Genomic DNA, 17367 nt, shown 5'->3' on the forward strand with positions numbered 1-17367 from the left:
CTTCCCGATTTCTCAATACTGCACGACAGAGTAATTTCGGGCCCTTTCGTGCATTTTGAAAGTAGAGCATGTGGAGCCCGCTGCTGTGCCACTTGCATTTCTGTCCCCCGTGTAATTACACAATGGCAGGCGCTATCAAATCTGTCAGTGTAAGGGGAGGATAGCTCAGGGGCAATGTGCTCGCCTTGGAAGCAAGACCACATGGTCGATCCTCGGGTCTGCGCTTAGAAACCTCTGGATGTTAAGCGCGTTATAAATAACTTATCATATAAAAATGTACTGCCCGTGCCCACGTGGGATCGATCTAGCAGAAGGTCACCCGTTAGTATCAGGGCGTGTACTGGGCCGGCCGGGCCAGTAAGTCTTTTGCTTTGCCGCAGAGTCCCTCAGTAATGCACAGGTCACGTGGGTGAACAAGGAGTCCGATGCCCAACTAAAAATAACGCAGCCTCGGCACGTTTCTTTTTACTTGACATTTCCAGACTCCGGCCCATAATCTCAAATGTTATGAACATGGAACAAACGAACCCTTTGGGCTCTCGCGTTTCTCCAGAGCATTGCTTTTTCGCTTGTAATATGCTATGAAAGGAGGAATGTTCAGAGTGATTTAACAGAGCATTAATAATGTGCAGCCGTCTTTTTGGTCAGGACTCTCGAGGTTGGGGAAAAGTGTGTAATTGCTTGACAGGGCAGGAGGAAATCTCCACACAGTCCTGTATTTGTTCCTATGCGTTCTTGTGCTTCTAGGACTGAATGTATCATGGAAAAAAGACCAGAATGAACGAATAACAGCAGATACACGACAGCCTGAGATATCAGACTTGCGCCCCCTCTCTTGAAGATTGATTTGCATGTCCTAGAAAAGTGATTCGGGACCGGCCAAGGGGGCGTGTGTGTGGTCGCTTCCAAGGCCCTTTGTATGTGTCAGCTGATGACGGAAGCCGAAATATGAGGCTACACGCAGTGCTTTAAGTGGGCCGGGGCGGGCCCCGCAGTCTCCAAAAAATGGGGCTGAACCGGGGCCCTGCCGGGGCCCCGGTCCCACCACAACACTGGCGGGACACATTATCCCGCCGTGGCTGCAGCAGCAACGGGAGATGCGCCTGCCATGAAGTCATTGAAGCTGACAGAAATGGAAGCCAGCCACAGCGACGCTGTGCCTGGCTGCCACTTATGTCAGTCAAGGTAACTGTCTCTGGTGACCCCTCGACCGAGGGGTCACCAGAGGCAGTTACTGTCCCTTTGTTTCCCCAGGTCGCCGAGGCGTCTTTAACCCTCGGCGAACCTGGGGATTCCTTTAAATTTGAATTTTCAAGCCATTTTTTTTATAAACCGCTATATGTTTAAAAAGATGACCTGAAAACTACGCAAACCGTAAGGTATGCACACAAATATATATAAATGTTACATATTTGTGTGCGCACCTTCTATGGTTTGTGTACTTTGCAGGCCATCATTTATAAACAGATATTTATAAAAGATGGCTTGCAAAGTACACAAACCATAGCAAGGTACGCACACAAATATGTAACATTTATATATATTTGTGTGGATACCTTACGGTTTGCGTACATTTTAGGCCACGCCCCTCCCACAAGCCACTCCCCCCAACTGAGCCCCCCCTCGATTTCTTACCCCACTTAAAGCCCTGGATACACGTGGCACAAGGTGGGTAGTGCCTGGCAAAAAAAATGGGGGGTAGTGCCATGAACTTTGAGGCTGCACTTTGCGTATGTGTGTTGTGCATGTGTATGCAAGGACAATATGGCTGTAACAGAAAAATGCGGCGCTATCTGGAATAAAGGTCTGGCATTGCATGCAGCTTGCCACGGCCGTACCCAGGCATATGATGCTGCACTTTCCATATGACGGCAGTACGTAGGCATGTAAGGCTGCCTCTATAATATGATAGATGTACCTGTTATATGAGCCTGTACCTGGAAAAAGCTGGCAGTTCTTGGTCTTAAGTCTCTGTACGTGGCATTTCATAGCAGAACTTTGATTGTATGAGGCTGCACATTTTGGCAGCACCTGGGCATGTGAGACTTCATTAAAACAAGGCTGACAAGGCTAAAACTGGCATCCATTAGCAGATTTGTTCTAGCAGTGACTTTACTGATATCCATGCCCTGGGCCTTTGATGGCACTCTTTCATGTGCCCCTGGCATATCACGACTGCACCCATGTCATTTCAAGGCATCAACCTATTCAATAAATAGGTTGGTAAATAAAGTAGCCTTTTGTCAGTTTGAGTATCTTTTTTTTTTACATTAGTGATGCCACTTGCGTTAATGTCATCAGGGTCGAAGGTTATGCGAGGTAATTTCCTGTGATGTCATTGAGTGTGTGTTGGCATTTTGGTGAAGTGTGTTGGCATTTTGGTGAATCAACGTCCATGATAGTGCTTTATGAGAGAACTAGTTCTCAATCTCATATAGAAAAGCTTGCAGGGTTTAGAACTAAGCGTAGAGGGTCTTCCCGAAGTTCAAGTGGTCTTCGTGGAGTCCCTTGGATCCTTACTGTCTTACGAAACGTGATTTAAGAACTTGATGTTTGTCAGAGATGACTTTCTGTTTGTATGCCTCTCTATATTACATGAAAAGATTTGCTTGAAGTCTCAGCTAATTAGCACCTGCGCATAGCCTAATATATTGTGTGAATCATTTGGTAGTAGGTTCGTTTTTATTAGAGCTGAGTTCTTTGCATCTAAGCACAAATCACTGTAAATGTAAGAGCTGCATGAAGAAAACGCTGGCATAGAGCGCCAGCGGGCAATCCGCAGCTCGACAAATACACCTTAGATATGGTGAATAGTAGTCTCGGTCATTGGTTGCCCACTGACTCAAGTATGTCATTTTAAAACCGTGTTGTATACATTGTTAATTCATTGATTTATGATGGTACCTTTGCAGTCCTAGCTATCTACTGCTCCTGAAGCTGCATGCCATTTCACAAACCTTCAAAGATGTCATTAGAGTCACCGCTGCAAATAACAGTTGCAGTTGGACACAGGGTCCTTGCACGCATATTTTGTTTTGGGCTCACCGACCTTGGACATCAGTCTCATGGCCTGCATATTGAACACCTCCCCCTTCACACCCCCTCCCCCAGGGATATCCTCCGAGACACCATGCTAACCCCTTTAGAGAACAGTGTGTAGTTTAAAGTTGCAAGCTTTATCCTCCCTTCACACCCCCTCCCCCAGGGATATCCTCCGAGACACCATGCTATCCCCTTTAGAGAACAGTGTGTAGTTTAAAGTTGCAAGCTGTATCCCCCCTTCACATCGCCTCCCCCAGGGATATCCTCCGAGACACCATGCTATCCCCTTTAGAGAACAGTGTGTAGTTTAAAGTTGCAAGCTGTATCCCCCCTTCACATCGCCTCCCCCAGGGATATCCTCCGAGACACCATGCTATCCCCTTTAGAGAACAGTGTGTAGTTTAAAGTTGCAAGCTGTATCCCCCCTTCACACCCCCTCCCCCAGGGATATCCTCTGAGACACCATGCTATCCCCTTTAGAGAACAGTGTGTAGTTTAAAGTTGCAAGCTGTATCCCCCCTTCACACCCCTTCCCCCAGGGATATCCTCTGAGACACCATGCTTTCCCCTTTAGAGAACAGTGTGTAGTTTAAAGTTGCAAGCTGTATCCCCCCTTCACATCGCCTCCCCCAGGGATATCCTCCGAGACACCATGCTTTCCGCTTTAGAGAACAGTGTGTAGTTTAAAGTTGCAAGCTGTATCCCCCCTTCACACCCCCTCCCCCAGGGATATCCTCCGAGACACTATGCTATCCCCTTTAGAGAACAGTGTGTAGTTTAAAGTTGCAAGCTGTATCCCCCCTTCACACCCCCTCCCCCAGGGATATCCTCTGAGACACCATGCTATCCCCTTTAGAGAACAGTGTGTAGTTTAAAGTTGCAAGCTGTATCCCCCCTTCACACCCCCTCCCCCAGGGATATCCTCTGAGACACCATGCTATCCCCTTTAGAGAACAGTGTGTAGTTTAAAGTTGCAAGCTGTATCCCCCCTTCAAACCCCCTCCCCCAGGGATATCCTCTGAGACACCATGCTATCCCCTTTAGAGAACAGTGTGTAGTTTAAAGTTGCAAGCTGTATCCCCCCTTCACACCCCTTCCCCCAGGGATATCCTCTGAGACACCATGCTATCCCCTTTAGAGAACAGTGTGTAGTTTAAAGTTGCAAGCTGTGAGCCAGCCTTGAAAAGTTACTTGCCACCTCAGTTCTGCACATACGTACAGCATACCATTTCTCACTTGCCAACCCTCGATTATCACTAGCCAAAGGCTAGCGGCAAGTGCAAAGGTTGAGCCCTGCCATTCCTGCGGCAAAGGCCCTTTTGAGCATTGATGCTCACTCTGGTCACCGCAGCTGTATGAGCTATGCTTCGTTTTGGAAATCCAATGGCTCAGAGCGCTTGGAAGCAGCAATCCCTCTCTCCTCTTCAATTAACCAACAGAGTATTTTGGTGCTTCTTCCATATACTAATTCCCTCATCACTGCCTCCTACACACAAACACCCTCCTTGTCTTATTTGTATCCTCAGCAGCTTCAAGCTTCTCTATAGCAATGTAGACAGTATGCAAAGAAAGAACAAATAATCAACAAAACGTACCGTACCACATACGCAACAACAATCCGCTCTTAAATGGTGCCCCTGGTTAAAATACCAACAGCAAGCACACACAGCTAACATTAACTAATCACATCTAAAATAGGAAGGACAAGAACATTCTTAGTATGAATTCTTTCATGCAGATGTGATAGACCAGACGTGCTTGGTATCTCTGGGGCCCTAGGTGCTTGTCTGATGTACCGACCTTCCAGTCAGGAAGAACAAGTCTAACACAGGGCTCTCATTACATACAGGCTGTTAAGACCCTTTCTCCATGGCCCAACAAGCCAAGCTTACTAGGAGCTGGAGTACTGTTTTAGCACACACAGCTATACACATTTATACATGTTTGTGGTTTTTAGGGGTGCATTCGGGGTTCTTGGATGTAACTACTTGCTTGGAACTAAGACCACGAAGTCAAGCATGAGAATGAAAATGAAAGCCACGATGGAGCTCACAAACACTAGACATGATGTCGGATTTCCATCGTAACGCGGAAGACGATTGCAATGGCTCACCTATTTCCGGAACGGATTCACAATACCCCCACTCTCCATCACGATCATGGTTTGGCGTAGTTGCACACCTGCAAATGAAATGTGTGATTTAATCAAATGAAGAGGGTTGTTAACAGTATATTATTTTTGGTATAAACATATACATTTTTAAAGCATTCAATATATACTAATAAATACAGTTGGCACTTATCTGACAAGGCATTAATTTAAGTTAATTTCATTTGGAATATATTTTAAAAAGGCACGATCAGATGAGCAGCATCAGGTGTTCATTAATCACTGTCGGTGTCTTCTAGTTCAACAAAGTACAAAACAAATGCACTTGTATCAAATGAAATAACTAATGATTGCCCCGTCATGATTATGCCTTTTCCAGATTTTTGCGCCCTTTTCACTGACCTTTGAACTGGAGCAAGTCATGAGAGGTACTGAGAATCTCATACCAAATTTGCAATGCCTAACTAACGCAAATCCAGGGCTGCAAATCATTGGGGAACGCTTTTGCGCATGAACATCTCAGGGGTGCTCCCCCAGATGTGCTCTGGTTTTAGGCTTTGTGAAAGCCAATGAGAATGCAGGAGCAAATCCGAGTTGCTCAGCGCATCGCCTAATTTGATCCAGTGCAAATCTTTGTGAATAAATGCGCTGTGCATTGTTGGGCATTAAAAGCTATTTAATGGGCCTCATTATAAGTGTGGCGGGCACGGTATGAACGGTGCTGGTAAGGCACCGGCACCGTTCATACCGGGCTGCCGCATTACGAGTTCTGCTTGCGGGTTCCTGACAGCCCGCCAGGTCTTAGCTGGCAAGCTTTGCGGCACCCGCAAGCTGAACTCCTGATTGCACCGGCACTGTTATTAACGGTACCGGTGCAACCATGCCCCCCACACCCATTCTTCCATGCGCGGTTGGGCAATTACTGGCCCACTCGTAATGGGCCGGTTATTGCCCACTAGCGGGAGGCCGTGGCGGTAGCTGTGCCTGCCACACAGGCACGGCTACCGCCATGCTCGTAATGAGGCCCAATGACATACAAAATATTGAACCAAACAAAATCCAAGTTTTGATCTCTTTTGTTGGACTAACTAAAATAGTACACTTTGACGGTAGTTCCATTAGCTGTTGAAGTCCCAGAAACTTCTTCAAAGGCTGGTGGGCACATGATCAATGAGCAACAAAGGAAATCTTACTGAGACATCTCGACATCACATTTACATAAAAAGAAGAAAAAAAGACAGTGGATTCTCCCACTTTTAATATTGAACATAATTCTTCCGAGGCCAGCTGAATTCATAAAATATTGTTTCTTCTAATTCAGACAAGAGAAGTACATATGAGGCACCTTGGACAGTCTGATCTCCAAGTTCATATGAACAAAGTCATAGGTCAACCTTTACACAGGGAAACACTGCATCCCACAGCATTGCATTGTGTAAGGGTGCATAGCCTCTTAGTTTTGTCTTTTAATGCAACACTGCTTTGTTCTTGGCATTTGAACTGAACTTGAATGTTTACCAATGCATGCACCCTATAGTAATTGCTATAAATATATTTCGGTGTGTTACACTATTTCTATTGCCATGCTGTCTCCATTGCATTTCATTTAGCCAGAAAAGCATGTGCACTATACGGATGCCATATCCATACAATAACAAAAAATAGATGTGACTGTGGAGGCCTACTGCAAATAGAAAATGTTAATAACCCCTGTGGTTCTTCAGATGTTGGAATAATAAGGGACTAATGGCTTACCCGTCGATTAGTGCCCGCAAGCCTAAATTTATCACTCCGGCTTTGTCCACTGGCTTAGGTCTTTTACTGGACTGCTTATGCGGAGTCATTAACACCAATAGGACTAAGCAGGAGCTGAGTGTGAAACGTCTGCTGGCAATTTCTCAGAGAAATTAAATGAGGTGATGCAGGATGCACTTGGGTATATGTCAGCAAGGCCACAGGCCCTGGGCCGTACGAAGTATAGCCCGATGGAGGGTGTGGGGGGTTAGGCGCAGGGTGGGGACAGTGGAGGGGCACACAGAGTGGGAGGGCAGCCAGGAGGTGCCCCCCCACTCAAATTGTCATGGCAACATGGCCAAACACAGGAAAGGTGAGAAGGGAACCGGCAGGGGGCCCAAGGGAGGGCCGGCCGCCTACTAGAATAACAAAAGGGGGAGAGGGCTATAAGCGGCCTCTTGCAAAAGAGAAGCACATGCAAAAGAGAAGCACACTGTGGGATGTCTCATCCCACTAGTCCAAGCCCTGCAACATTTCTGTGCATTGCTTGCAGCAGAATAATCATAATGGCCGCTGGAAAGCATGCTGCTCGCTAAAAATCACCAGAAAGTGTGCAGTAAAAATCTAAAAAAATAGGCCGCCATCCATTTTTGCCTATGTCAGTGGTAACACAGGAGACCACTGCCAAAACCCATCACTTGGCTACCCACAGAGCAACATCATTGCAAGAGAAACACAGAGCTGTCTTAAAAATCTGTTTTAATTGGTTGCCAAATTTGCAAAAATCATGGCTCACAAACCACCCAAAAGACCCCAAACTCATTGTGGGGTGTTGAACATCATTCTACTCCAAGAATCCACATAAATACAATGTCCACAGAAGTACACTTATCAGAGGAAAATCCACATTGAAGATTGCTTGCTGAAAGAAATCCGTCAAAAATGGGTGTAGTACCGTTACCTCTGTCAGAAGCCGGCGATTTAAAACTTATCATGTGTAAAGTTGAACATTGAACTTAAATATGCCAAAGAAGAGAATTCCATCAAAATGCCATATAAGAGTGCCACACATTGTTTTTCATGTTGAAAAAGCACTGGAAGTAAAGATGGGTTTGCTTATTTTAAATTTATAAATGTATTTTTTTTTACAAGGAACTATGTTACAATTGACCAGAAGGTAACCTGATTCAGTTAAAACTTCCAAGAGGCCTTCTTCCCCTGAGAAACTCACACTTTGTTCATTCCAACCAAAAGGAGGATATCGCATTGGCATGTTAATCAGGAGGGGAGGAGATTTCCTCTGCTGCCCGGAGAAAGAAACAATGGGTTCCTTGGGCTAAATAGAAAATGCTAATTCGGGTATAACTCACAACAACTGCTCTGGCATGAAGGCAAGTCATGTGACACTCTGACTCAGCCCAGCTCTGGGGGCGGGCCAGACTGAAAATGTGGATTGAATTGGAAGTAAATGAAGGTTTAGAAAAATGCTTATAGCGAAGTGTACTGAACTGACAAAAATATGAAACTTAGAGATTGTTAAAATGAAAAATTCGCTCACAGTTTAAGACTAAGCTGGAATCTGTGCGATGTTCTGAGACTGAACCCCGGAAATTATTCATATTGTAGCCATTGTGTTTATGTTAGGAACATGAAAAATTACAGAAATGTGCCCAGATGGCATATTCATGCATGTATAAAAATTGGTGTAGAACTAACATTGAGAAACCCACCAAAAACGTGAAAAAGTTGTCATTTCTGAACCAAAGCTCGTAGGAACATGGGCCTTGAACAGAGACGTGCCTTAATTAAATAGATTTCCTAAGTAAAAGCAAAGAGTAGGGATTTCCTTTGGATCATAAACACAGCATCACTCTGACACATATGACACACTGCTCCTGTCTCAAATCAGGAGAGGGGAAATTCTCTGACCTATCAGATCCTTAGAGGGTTGGGCATAGATAATGAGCCTCCCCACCCCCTTTGGAAATGGATAAATAGGGACTGCTGAGGACAGACAACACACCCTTTTCACTCCTCAACTGATTTCTTGGCGAAGCACCCTGCAGGAAGATCCAGGCTCCAGACATAGATCCAGAAACCAGACTCTAGAACCAGACTCTAGAACTTTGAAGCAGAAGGGCCCAATCCCAAAATCTGAACTCTTCTCAGCTGGCCTACAGAATCTTAAGCAACCTGATTTTAACCCCTAAACCTCCAAGGAGCACCACAAAATCCAGCAGCCTGGCTGAGCTGTTTTGCTATTCTAGCTAAGAACCCCGTGCTAGAACCAAGATCCAGATCCGCAAAGCAGAGCTGTAACCCAGAACCCGTCAGATCCAGTCCAAGAGGCCACGCAGACCAGAGTGCCTTGCTGAGAGTAGAGTCCAGGTGCCCTGAATCCTGTCTGGTGGCAAGTGAAGTCCAAACCCTTGACCAGATCTTTGACGGGCCCATTCCATTTCAAAGCCATAGTTGTAAGTATTTAGTGTAGAACTGTCCATAGTCATCTCTTAGTTTAAAGTAATCCTATTCTATCCATTCCAAACTATCCAGAACTGCATTATAGAATCTTGTGCCCATCCTGAATTCTTCTCATTATATAGTCTGTGATAATTGTAGCGATAATCATCTGTGCGCTGCTATTTTCTGAAGAAAGTCAAGTGTCCTGGCGCACAACAATCAGAGTGGAAGGCGCCCTGTTCTGGTGGTTGTCCTGTTGGGTATCTTGTACTTTCATAGCCGCTTAGTATAAGTCCATATTGGTTCCAAATCTTTAAAGCGCAATCTTTCATTTTGAATCTTGACTCTGTTTCTGAAAAACCTACCTTCACAAAAAACTCTGTAACATTTGAACCGTATGTCCTAGAAACGAAATTTAAATGTAATTTTGAAGCTAACATCCTCAGCGTAACCGAAACAACATTCCAATTCCTTATAGTTTTTTCGTAATCGTGTTTCCCACATGCAGAAAAGTTGCAGCGATTTCGCATTTGGCTCAATTTCACTTCATGTAAAATAGCTGTTACTTGCTTTCAACTTCTGAATTTCGTTTCCATCTGCTAATCATTCATAAATCATTGATAGTGTTGACCTGAACCCATCCCAAGCCACTCTCACTCGTTCTGAATTCAATTTAGCAAATTAAAATTATTTTTAGCATTTTTCCATACATTACATATCACATTTAAAAGCAATTGACCTGTTTTAAAATCATTACTGTTCTCTAAGCTTACTGGGGGAATCGGGATTGAAACTGCAATTGTTGATTCCTGATACCTGTGTGCCCTCATTCCATCTCTTCATATTGCATAGTGGGGGGAGTGAATAGTCACAGGGGAAAAGAGTGATCATATTGTCTTTTGACTGAAGTCATATCAAGTTTTATTTCTGTGTTGCATTTCTTCCTATCATTGCATTTTCTTGAACCCGTTCAAAGTATTCTCTGCTACATTATTCTTCCTATTTGTACTCCTAATTGATTAAAGAGACTGTTGATATTGTAATATTACCCACTGCTGATCATTGTCCATATTCTTAAGTGTGATATTCAGACATTCCCCATATTTATAATAGTGTGATATATATATTGTTCAATTCTTTAAATAAATCTTTTAATTTGCAAAACAAACCTATTTCTTGGTTCATTGAGATCCAGAATTAAAAGAACTTTAGACATAAAAATATATAATTAAGGGTTTCCATTGGGCATCCCATACTAGGCATTGACTTAGTTGGAGTGCTGTATTGAAATCACTTACAGATTGGGGGCTCGTGGCCGGGATTTTCTGGATTAGAACTACCACTTGTGCAGCTTAATACAGTGTGCTAACTGACAGGATACATAAATCCTGTTGGGCTACAACGCTGTGTTACGCTGTAAAAGCACCCCTCAAAAGGAAACCGTCTGTTTTGCAAAATAAAATAATAAACTTCTGTAAGTCAGGAAGGAAATCAATTTCCAGAATGGCGACGTTGGTAGACATCAAGATAGCTAGAGAGCACCTTTTACATAAGTTATTTGTGAGAGGTGAGTGGACTGAGCAGGACCAGAATGTTTGGTTGCAGGCAATCACACAACAGATCACTACAACAGGGTCAGACATAGCAGACTGATATTCCACTGCTGCTGAAGGCCTCCTCTTAGTGGCCATCCCGTTTTACGATGGTCTTGAGTATCATGTTCTTAAATTTAGGAGATTGAGGAACAGCTGGAAATTCAATACTTTTAGAAGCAGTTTCTGTGCGTCGGGACAGCATGTTGGGAACACCTGAATGAGTAAATTAAATCACGTGGGTAAAGTACCAATTCACAAACTGGAGTAAAAATCCTGCCATCACCTTTCATGCTCGCACAGTGATCGTTTACAGTCCAGATGCACAACTGACTGCAGCGCCCCGAGGGGAAAGTGCCAATAGCTGTAAAGAATACATTACTGTAAGAAACAAGACCCCTGCAGATGCTCTGCAACCCCGTTCATGGCTGCACTTCAGGATACCTCTTTGGAGTCCTTCAACTCCCCATACAAAGATGCCTTATAAGAGTCTTGTGACTAGATTATTTGAGCCTCTGGGATTTTGGGAACACTAATAAGAACTTTATAAGGACTTAAATGACACTGAAATACTTTTGAACTCTTATTCTTATCAAATTTTGTAAGTTTGAATTAGGGTGTATGTAAGGTCTTATAAAATTCTGACAAGAACCTTATAAGAAAATCAATAAGAAATTACGTTATGGGACACCAGGCCTCTAAAAATCTAAAATCCGCCAATCTGGATTTACTAAATTTGCAGCCAGATCTCTCTACTTACAGGCTGAAATATCTCTCCCACCTTCAATCAGCGGTTGCTTCTTACTTTCCAGAGTGATGGTTGAAGGGCCAGGTCTTCTAAAAATCATTGGGCTGGCCCTCATCTCAAGCCTAGCTTCCCAGATGCTTCACTGCTCAAAGTGGTATTGCAGTTTCATTTCGGTGAGACGCCCAAGACCAGCCACTCCCCTTTCCATACAAAGGCAAGTGCTGTGACTTTGTGGGTTTCTGCCATCCTAAGGCTTCTCCGTTGATTCAATGCAGCCTAGACTGACAGCCCAATCTAGCATCATCCAACTCAAAGCCTCAGCCCGAAAACAGCAGGTGGCCTTCACAAAGTGCTGATGAACAGCTGAAAACTGATGCACTACCCCACATGCCCTAAATAAATGAATGCCTAAACCAATTAGAGAGGCACCTGGTTTTTGGAGCTACAAGAATGAGTAGTTTTAGTAACTATAATGGACAGTCATGATTCTGCTAAAGGCACTAAGATGAATATTATTCACTTCTCTTTTCTTTCAATATTTTTTAGCAACAAGAACTGACAAAGCAATTACGGCTCCCATAAACTCTATATCCCAGGGTTTGCATGCAATGGTCTCCTCCCCGTGACGAACCATCCCATAGTCTATATCAACCCCAATGGGAAACATGAAGTCCTCTTTCCTTAGTGCATTTTCCCCTTCTTTACGAACATCAAGTATCATTATGATCAAGTTATGAAATACATTCTCGAGCAACCATCCAACACACAATTCTTAACCCCAAAACCGTCAATCAGAAAAACCTCTGGGATTGATCCTAAATTGGTTCTGAGAGAAAGATATAATATAGGTAAATGTTGGCAAGAACAATAATTGCCTATGTGCATTTAATAGACTCATGACTGACAGTCATGCTTACTAGGACTAATAGTTAACCCCTGGCATGACGTGGAGGTTTCTATTATGCACCTTTCAAAGCGGTGATGAGACTACCGATGAAGCAGGCAGTGCAGTAAAATGGGTAAAGCACAGAAGCATCAGACCAATTAGCAGACCTGAGAATATCCACTGATCTGGACCCTGACCCTGAATCTTATGGTCAAAGTCTGCATTCCATCCTGTGGCTGGCACCTTCCTCCATGAGTGTTCTGCAAGGTCGCAGTATCATGCGTTTAGATGCTGTGGCATCCCTTGCTTACTTAATACCCAACCAAGGGGATGAAACTGAAGCATAAGGTTTACAAAAGGAAATAAACAACAATAATTCAGAACTTAAGTCTATCTAATTTAGGAGATTGAGGAACAGCTGGAAATTCAATGCTTTTAGAAGCAGTTTCTGTGCATCAGGACAGCATGTTGGAAACACCTGATTGAGTAAATTAAATAACGTGGGTTAAGTACCAACTCACAAACTGGAGTAAAAATCCTCAATAACAGCCTCAACACTTCAACAGGCCTGAAATGTATTTTAATTTAGAGGTAGTAAGCTTACTTACATTAAAACTCACAAATGGTGAATGATAATAATATACCGTTTTGGTGTCAAAAGAAGAACCGGCAAACCCCTGTAAATGTGTTTTAATGTAGCGTTCAACTCAGTTTTTCGGGGTGAATTGTGGCGTTAATGGCCTGCCAGCTGGAGCCTTAGTGTGCATTACTGCCCAAGCCTGCCCCTGAATGCTGCGACGCTTAAAGCTTCTAGTACGCCAGCTTTAGAAGCGTCGGAAGCAGCATCTGCGGTTCTGTGGTTTCATTTGTTTCTCGTCCAGAAGTGCGGCCTGACAAGATTTGCTACGTTTTGAAAGGTCCCTTCCTCTGATTCTCGGATCCCTCTCTGAATGTGGAAAACGGAGGAGGCGAGAAGGACAGCTGCAGATTTGATTGCAGGAGTAGTGTGGACCGATCCAGAGCTCCGATCCGATCGGATAAGTCAGTTTGGACAGCAGTGAGTTACAGCGGTGTGGCCTAGGTCTGTTGACCAGTCGGCGCTACTGTTGTGCCGTGCTGGGTACTCGCACAGTGGCTCATACAGTGGCGCAGCATTCCCCAGCATTGTTCCACCTCATGGAGCTGGTGAGTTGGTGAGTTAGTCTAGTCTAGTGCGACTAGGTCAAAATTCCCAGGAATCCTCTGTATTTTATTCACAAACCTAAGTGCAACCTACGCACAACTTTATCGTGGACATACTTTTAAAGGGGCAAATGAATGGTATGGAAATCCCTCAGTCTGCTGTCAACAGCACTGTGAAAGTCTCTGAACCCAGCATGATCAATAAGGAAGCTTCAGCAGACCTCCTAGGTGGGACTATTCATGTATGTCCAATTCTCCATAAACATCCTGGAGCATGGGAGCCCTTCAGCAAATAAACTGCAGGATCTGGGTTAAGCTTGGAAGACTCCTTGGAACTGCGGCAACCCATATTTCATGAACACAAGGTTTTGGATGAGGCTCTACTATTGCATACTGTGAACCCAAATGAAAATCAGAACGAACAGGGTGGTGCTCCAGTCCGACCGGTATAGGGGCGGTCGCCCGAAGCTACTAAAGGAGTCTATACATTTGGGAAATCTGACTGTGACACTCAACAAAAGAAAAAGGCTACTCAAAAGCTGACGTGGAATCCAAGGGGGTTGACTCCTGAACATTTTCTTTAAAGACGACGGTTCTTCTATGGCCGGAAGGAAGTTCCAGACCACAGCAGAGAAAAACTGACCCCGGAAACTCAAATTGGAAGTAATTTTCCATCTCATTCATTAACCCATGATAATTATGCAGTTACTTAAATCTCTAGTGACCTTAAGGACAAAGATCAGCCTTCATGGTCAATCCCCCTACAAACACCAACAGGTAGCACACATGATAGAAAAACACTGCCAAATCTAGTCCAGCAGCATAAAAGAAGACGAGAAGAGTCCCAAACGGCTCAAGATTGCACACCATCCAAATCTCTAAGAGTGGATTTGACCTTGGACAAGAGCCAACAATGTAGTCCGCCTTCAATCATTCCAGACTTGGACTCTGGTATGCCGGCTGAGAGGGCGAAGAAGGCACAGGCCAGCAAAAGCCAGAGACCCTCTAGATCTGATGTTGAAATTTTATCAGATTTCAAGGGGGCTCAAGCAGAGGTTGGATCAACATCTCTTCAAGGTATACATGCAGGTTTATTGGCTTCCCTTTCTTTGACTCTGGCTCCTTATATGAAGCTACACAAGACCATGAGCAAGCACATTAGAGATCAAACAACGGTAGTAGCCATGGCCCACACTAAACACCTTTTTTTAGAAGGCTTTGTAACAGGCATCTAGGGAAGCCTGGCCCAAAATAAAGAGGATACTACTAGTATTCTACAAAGCCTATTTGAAACAGCATTGAGTGACACATTTAAGAGACGCTCTGATGCAGGCCTCTCAGCAAACAAATATGAAACAAAGTAAGGACATCTGTCCGTCTCTCTTTTGGGTGTGAAGCCTACGGTGGAAGTGGAATCGGTGCCCCGGATCAAGAGCAGTAGTTAGGGCACAACGACCCCAGTTATATCTCAGACATCTGAGACTAGGCAATCGAGGGAAGATTGCGGTGAGGCACGCCAGCGGGATCCCTCGGTCCCCAAGCATTATAACACGGCCCCAACAGGTTTGAGGCAAACCCAACTGGAGATTGCGCTGAGGAAAACATCGGCACAAGCAAAGGACAGGGTGATTGATTTACGAAAACTGTCAGAGAAGGAATATGAAATCTTCCATAAATTGGCAGACGAAAAAAGGGGTCTAGGCGACAAGTCGCCGCGAAGTCTACGCTCTGCGCTAAAAAGGAAATTGTCCAAGGATAAGGAGACAAATCCATTGGGGCAGAAAGTTGTGGAGAAGCTGGATCCCCCCCCACCACAAACGAAGAATGAAAGAGAAAAGTGTAATAAGGAACCTAATTCCTCCAGAAATGAGGGAGGAAAAAGTCAGCAGTCAACATCATTGGGGCACCGAGAATCCTAAGAGAAAGCCCCCGTGCTGCATAAATGAGGCTCTTAATAAATCCATTAATGAAATGGAGGATTCATCTTGCTCAACGGATGGCCATAAGTCTAGGACTCCAAGGCCAGAAGCAACGTTAGAATGTGATAAATCCCTGGATTTTCCAATGGGGGTCGAAGAAGAGGTGGTTCATTTGCTCAATTTATCCACCTATTCCTCTCTGGTTGAAGAAGATCAAGGGACTTCCTCTGAGCAAGAAAATGAAGGAGATCTTTCATGCATTTCGGTTCACGAAATCCGCAGGGAGAGTATCAATGAAACCATCGAGGAAGATGAGGAGGCAGTTGCCCCACATGCCGCCCACCTGTAACATTTGAAAAACTAAAAAGAGAGTGCCAGAAAGAAGAGTGTTCCAACCTCCAAATAGAAGAAACAAACATTGCACCACAGACCTGCTTGACATTCAAGATCTCTGAGTGATTAAAATTTCAACAAATAGCCTAGAGAAGAGTTCTAGTAAAATACGTTTCAAGTCAAAGGACAGACTTGTGCGCGTAAGCTCCAGGAGTCTGAAAATGGTGGCCGGAACGTGCAAAAAAAGTAACTTGGAGATTGAAAGTAACCACTAATACCAACTTGACAAGAGATAATGGTAGGAGGGAGTTAGATCGAGCCCCCACTGCCAAAGTCTCAAAGCAACAATAGAACAAATAATTTGCTGAGACTTTCAGGAATTGTCCTAGAAAGAGTGCTTGCAATCAAAGGCAATTTGATATTGAACAGGGACAAAGTTCTTTGTCTTTTGCATAGTGCAGTGGTCACGACACAACTAAAATCCAGTGATGTGCATTTGGTGGATTTCCTAGAAGAAGATCGGACAGATAAAGTTATTATCTTTTTATCAAATTGGAACATGAAAGAACAATTACTAAAAGAAAGGGCTACACTTCTATCCATGGTCTTTGTTTTGGCAGACGTTGATGGTCCCATTCACAGTGAGGAAAGGTTACACAAGGCCAAATGGGAGTTGGAGCCGTCAAGATTAGGTATGACCCCAACAGGATCAATACAGCCAAGCAGTAAGTACAATAGTTAAAAGTGGGATATCCTTTATACAATCGTAAACTTACCATAGTACTGAAAAACAACAACTCTAACAAAGTCTGCAAAAATAATGGACAGATTAGATCCCAAGTGTCGGAGAAGAACGACTGGAGTTGGTTGGCCGATGCTTTAGCGGGAGAAGAAAATCTTCTATAGCTCTCCAGCAAGTCTAATAAAAAGAGCAAGTTAATTGAAGGGAGAAATGGTCTTGATATGATTAGGCTTGGGAGCTGGAACACGCAGAGTTTTGCACATTTGTTTGGGGTGGGGGCGCAAAAAATACTAAGAGTACGATATCATCTGTCTCCAGAAGAATTGGCTTCAAACCCCCTCGCTACTGGACGGATAGACCATCTATTTGAATACAGCTGAAAGGGGCGTAAAAGGGAGACCAACACCGGGATTATTAATAGCCTTGAACAACGACAGGACATTTGAAGTCATTTATGAAATTCAACAGTCTTCTCTAATACAAGCCCTAGTATTATCATCATGTTGTCAACAGGTAGGCACCGGCAAGATACTCCTGTTGATTAATTTATATTGTTACACGGATGCAGCTGCAGGAAATTCCTTTGTAAGCTCTGTCCTTGCTCTGATAGATGAAGCCT

General features: G+C 44.0%; 1 protein-coding gene across 6 annotated transcripts in view; it reads right to left on the minus strand.

The window, feature by feature from the left end:
- HGFAC (HGF activator) overlaps window positions 1-17367 on the minus strand; it is a 1108062-nt gene that overhangs the window by 637847 nt on the left and 452848 nt on the right. For all 6 annotated transcript variants that reach the window (XM_069632041.1, XM_069632043.1, XM_069632038.1 and 3 more), the window contains exon 4: window positions 5156-5223. In XM_069632041.1, the coding sequence (XP_069488142.1) occupies window positions 5156-5223 (68 nt within the window). The remainder of the gene's footprint in view (window positions 1-5155; window positions 5224-17367) is intronic.

Source organism: Ambystoma mexicanum, chromosome 6q (assembly GCF_040938575.1).
Source record: "Ambystoma mexicanum isolate Mex_15411 chromosome 6q, UKY_AmexF1_1, whole genome shotgun sequence".
In the NCBI taxonomy this organism is placed as follows: domain Eukaryota; kingdom Metazoa; phylum Chordata; class Amphibia; order Caudata; family Ambystomatidae; genus Ambystoma; species Ambystoma mexicanum.